Source organism: Branchiostoma floridae, chromosome 10 (assembly GCF_000003815.2).
Source record: "Branchiostoma floridae strain S238N-H82 chromosome 10, Bfl_VNyyK, whole genome shotgun sequence".
Taxonomy (NCBI): Eukaryota; Metazoa; Chordata; class Leptocardii; order Amphioxiformes; family Branchiostomatidae; genus Branchiostoma; species Branchiostoma floridae.
The window spans coordinates 4,338,476-4,343,765 of NC_049988.1; the positions used below are offsets into that span (position 1 = coordinate 4,338,476).

The 5,290-nt window shown below is 43.7% G+C and overlaps 1 protein-coding gene across 2 annotated transcripts in view; it reads left to right on the forward strand.

Annotated features, from left to right (window-relative positions):
* The first annotated feature begins 267 nt into the window (after nt 1-267).
* The window catches only part of LOC118424515, an 18,027-nt gene continuing 13,004 nt past the window's right edge, over nt 268-5,290 (forward strand). Inside the window, exons 1-4 of one of the 2 annotated variants that reach the window (XR_004832208.1) lie at nt 268-510; nt 1,148-1,277; nt 1,623-1,737; nt 4,276-4,966. Coding sequence is in view for 1 of the 2 variants with exons in the window: in XM_035833093.1 (XP_035688986.1) it covers nt 300-510; nt 1,148-1,277; nt 1,623-1,737; nt 4,276-4,653 (834 nt within the window). In the remaining variant the exon portion in view is untranslated. Of the gene's footprint in view, nt 511-1,147; nt 1,278-1,622; nt 1,738-4,275; nt 5,273-5,290 lie in introns of those variants that run through there. The other variant, XM_035833093.1, reaches the window with a different exon arrangement.

A 5,290-nucleotide genomic window follows, 5' to 3' on the forward strand; every position in this document is an offset into this window, starting at 1 on the left:
ATTCAAGTCTCTTTGATATGTTGAGTAGTCACTTTCTGTGGGTCAATACAAAATGAAAACACCAAGCTGTCCTAATTTCGTGGCTATTTTTGGCTGCTAAGGTAGTTGATACCCCCGAATTACGGTATTCCCCGCTCCAGCCCGCAGACAAAAATAAACAAATTCCCTGCGGACGGTCAGCTCTTTCAGCCATCCCACGCTGACCGCATAACGAGGCTGGTCATCACGCCCAACTCTATCAGCCAGTAATTTACATACATGAACAGAAGGGCCCGGGGTATCCCTGACTAGGCTTAAAAATGGCGGCCGACAGGTTCCCTCTACGTTTGGCAACTTGGCTTCTGTTTCTGTTCCTGATGGGTTTCTTGTTTGTGAGTTACGCCCAGGACGATACAGGGTGGGACCCGGCTGACTACCCTGACCCTATCCGAGCCCCTGAGCTGTGTGGGAGGCACAACTGGTCAGCATCCTTTGTTTGTGACCCGGACGGGATTCTCACAACAGATGAAGGTTGGTGACGATGTTTTCTAATGTTAACCTTGCTGTAAGTACGCATGCGCAGGGCATGACGTCACATCCATGACATTGAAAGGCATGATGAACCAAGGATCTCATTGGTTAAACGTATATTCAGTTAAAGTTGAAATTGGAATTAAGTGATCTCAAATGGGGGGGGGGGGTAATAGCTTAGGGCCCAGGTTTCACCGATAGGGGTCAAAGGTGGTAGGAAAAACGTATCATATTTCAATATCACACATTTCAGTGGAGAGAGTTTAAAAATATTCTGTTAGTCGATACTTGGTATATGTCCTAGATTTGCATGCGCAATCACTTTAATACTTGACCTCATTTGTGAGTTTATGAAGATCCGCAACTCAAAAAGTTTTACAAACCTATGATGTGTAATGATACACGTAAAACGTAAAACGTAAGACGTAAAACGAGGACAACAACAACATTATGAGTTTGACAATGTAACGTTGCATTAAGGTCGAAGTGAAGCGCGGCCTAAAACGATCTAAAATGGAACCATCCATTTCCTACCTGGCCGAAGAAAACTCTACTCTACTGTACTCATCACGGAAGCGGCCAGTCGGGTACCCTAACGCGGCGATTTTGGCCATTATGACATGCCATTTGTTTTCAGCTAATGGCCTGGATGTAGAACTCATCACCACTGTAAGGGACACGCCCTGTCCCTGTGAGGAGTGTCCCGGGAAGAACGACGGTTACAACATCGCCGTGGCGCTCATGAAGAGGATGGACTCCTCTGGAGGGTGAGTTCATTTTTTTGGCGGCGCCTCTGGGTATAAAGCCTTTAATGTAAAATGGCGGTCGCGCAAGGAATGTGATGAAATTGAGCCTTTTATACGACGTTTAGAGCATGAACTAGTAAAGCTCAGGAAAGTCTATCATTGCAGTCACTTGGGAGTTATTACTTGGAAGGGGGGGGGGGCATGGGAGGGGGGTCTATGCGCCAGCCGGGCTCCAATGTAGGGGCAACACTAGTTCTCAAAGTTATGCCACAACTGGTGCCCCCAGGATATGTAAAGTCGATATAACGATGTTTACCTATGTGATGTTTTGTTTATTTGTTTGTTTTCTTGTATTGTTTATACTAGTTCAACACCACGGGTGAGGGCGCAGGGCTTCGCCATGTACCTGCGATCCGTCGCATGGGATTATGGGAGATGTAACGAGGGCGTGGTCATCTTAGTCTCCACGGAAGACAGACAGGTGAGACTGACAAGTGATGTCGTTGTCATGGCAACATTAACGGTTTCGATAGATATACGATATAAGTGTTCTAAGTTAGGAATTTAAACAAGAAAGCTGTTAAAAAGCTTGCCGGTGCGTACTTTGGGAAAAAGCCTGACTGTTAAACAAAGTCACATGAAAAGAGGGTGGTTAAACATCAAAGTCTTGAATTGGTCTATTTTCTATCAAAAGACATACATCGGATTTGTTAAACAAAGAAAAAAACTTCGTTGTAAGTGGGGTTTGAACCCATGCCTGCAAAAGGATTGCGATCTAAACGCAGCACCTTAAGGTGGGTTTACACCTGCGTATATTTTCATGCCGCATGAGTTCCGTTTTGGCATTTTTCTACATTTTGACTAATTTCTTCAATACGCGGCCGCACGCACAAGTCGCACCTCTATCGCATCTGAATCGTCTTTAGAAAGTTTCACGTACGCAGGCAAACGAAAATATACGCCCAGTTCGTCTGATAGTTTTGGACATGCACAAAACTATCATTCGTACGCAGTTTGGTGCCCAAAACGTTATGGCTGCGCAATACAGTGGTCCCACGTCGGTCGATTGCGCTATGAAGACGCTACATGTTTGCGCTTTACACGCAGTAATACGCGGAAATCGCGGTAATGCGAGTACATAGCGTTCTTACAGCGCAGACACAACGCACCATGAGCGACCGTATAACGAATGCACACATAGATCACGATTTAGTACCGTGCGTTCTGCGATCGCTTTGCGCATACTACGCGTACTGATAGCGTGACCGACGCATACTCCAGATTTGGAATAAATACGAAGGTGCATCTGACTCCAGACAAAAAAAAAATCATCTCAAGATGTATATAACTTTATTGCACAACAATTGTACGAGGTACAAAGTATGGCATCTACATAACTACAGTGCTTATAGCACTGTAGTTATGTGGATGCCATACTTTGTACCTCTTAACTTTAGTTAAGGCTTATCTAACTAATACAGGAGTTGTATTATGGGATAAGTTTCTTACAATCATTGGAGGCTTTTACAATCATTTGGGGAATTTCTAATGTCTAAACCTTCTTTGATATATTTTCCTATATCTGCCATGCAGGGATTGTCACATGTCATTATGTATTTGAATTTGCACTTCAGGTCCATTTGGATAAATCCTTGTGTACAAAATGACAGCCTTCTGTATAGAGAATTGCGTATATCGGAATATTTGGGACATACAACCATAAAGTGATATTCGTCTTCTATTAGCTCTAGACAGAATGGACAAACCCTCTGGTCGATAGGGATTTTTTGGATCTTCCGGTTTATGATGTCAGATCCAGGCCAGGACTGACGAATTTGTACCGGGGGCATGGAGAGATGGTCACAACTTGCAGGGCACCATGAATGCAGGACACTGGTCCCAACAGAGCCTCCAGGGACGGGAAGATGTAGAGGAACCTGCTCAAGCACTGGGTCAATTTGTGTAACACACGTGCCATTTTGTGTAACAGATATTTGACTTAATTTGCTGATAATGGCACTTTTTTGTGTGTGTAGAACCACATGATATAAAGGTGCAATATAGAGCCATATTACAACTTTGAAAGAGGGCGTAAGGTTTCATAATTGTTTTATTTACGTGTTTGATAAAGATCTTGAATACGTTTTGTGGTGTGTATGAGTGTGATTTTTATAGTAGTTGAAATACTAAGATGATAGGGGAAATCATTAAGGACAAAGTGAAAACAAACACAATCTTAACAGTGCACATAATTTCTTAAGGTAAATGATGGCCCACATTTCTGTAAAAGCACAGTGTCACTGCTTTACTGCTTCGCAAATGAATAAAAAGGACCTCTTCACTGTTTACTTGTCAATGTTCTACTTGCACTGCCTGTAAACAAAGGCATACGTAGTACAAAGGGTTCCTCTAACAAAAATACTCTATTGGCAATGCTCGCAAACAAAAGTATATGTAACACAAACTGTTCCTCTGACACACCTGAAATGCGTTTGGAATGCAGTTAGCACCAGGTGCGTCAGGCATGCGGTGGGTAGACGTTGTGTGCGTCCGGAAAACGCCCAACATACGTACCCCATACGAATCTATTCGCAGTACGGAAAATTTTGTTGCGCATTTCAGTTGCAATCATACGCATCTCATGCGAAATGAAAACGCTGAAGTCGTAATTCAAACGCCAGATGGGCTCGACGTACAATTTAATTTATTCCAAAAAAATTCCAAATGTTGGGCGTTCGGCCGCGTATTGACAAAATTCCATGCGGAACTCACGCGCACTTGAAAATATACGCAGGTGTAAACCCACCTTAAGACCACGCTGACTCGGTACGTTGCGTGAAGTGCGTTTAAAGGGGCTTTGACAAGGGCTACGTTAGGCGATCCATGGATCCATCCAAACCAAACGAACCATTGAACGAACCGCTTTTATCGATTCAAAGCCGGTGCTACGCACCGCCAAAAAATGACCAAATGTCAAAAGAACAATTACAAATCTGACAATTTATGTACTTTTTTTTAGATCTACACGGCTACGGGGGCTACCGCTCGCGAAAAGCTCACCGACGACATGGTGGACGACATCTACGGGGACACCCGGGAGTACTTCACCGCTGGAATGTGGGCAGAAGGACTAAAGGAGATGGCGACAAGATACAAGAAGGTCTTCGCTGGAGGCAGCTCTTCGACTACAGCCGCGGTCGTAGGCACTATGTTTGGAGTTGTAGGAATCTGTGGGATCGGTGTGTTCTGTATTATATGTAAGAATGGATGTAATTGTAGAGGAGGCGGAAGTTCCAGTTTTCATGACACTTGGAATCGCACGAACTATTGGGGTGGAGGCGATGGCGGTGATAGTGGTGGTGGAGGTGGGGATGGCGGGGGCGGAGGAGGGTTCTAGGGGAGGGACTATCAAATAAACTTTCCGATGCGTTACATGGTAAAGTCCTGCAAAAATAATCGCCACCTCGAAACACATTTAGTTACCTAACGTTACATTTCAAAGCTTAATGCAAAGCTGGATTTCGACTGTTAGGTTTCTTTTGGTTAAAAAATTGGGAAGGTATCTTCAGCTTGGGAAGGTATCTTCAGCGTTTCAAGAGCTACAGCCAGAGGATTTGAACGACACCAGGATTTCCCCCCATGACCTAATTGGTCAGTCCAGCCCGTGAGTTGTCATTCAGAGGTCAACTACAGCTCAAAACATGACAAAGGTCACCGTTCTTGCTAGATTCAAAAATATACAAGCCCGTGTCCACCCCGCGCGCGAAAACGATCCCAAAAGTTATTTGAAATACGATGTATAAGTTAATATTCATGTAAGCATGCCTGCACAACTCAAATGCTAGTAGTTCCCCTCTAACATCACTGCAATGTAAACGTTTTTTTTTAGCTTTTTAAATTGTTGTTATTACAGATACGAGTCTTGTTTTATTTTATGTTTAAGTTACGGGTGCCACCATATTGATATGTGACGTCATTGGTCGGCCATTTTAATTGAATTACTAAGCCCACTACAATAAAAATTTGACTAATCA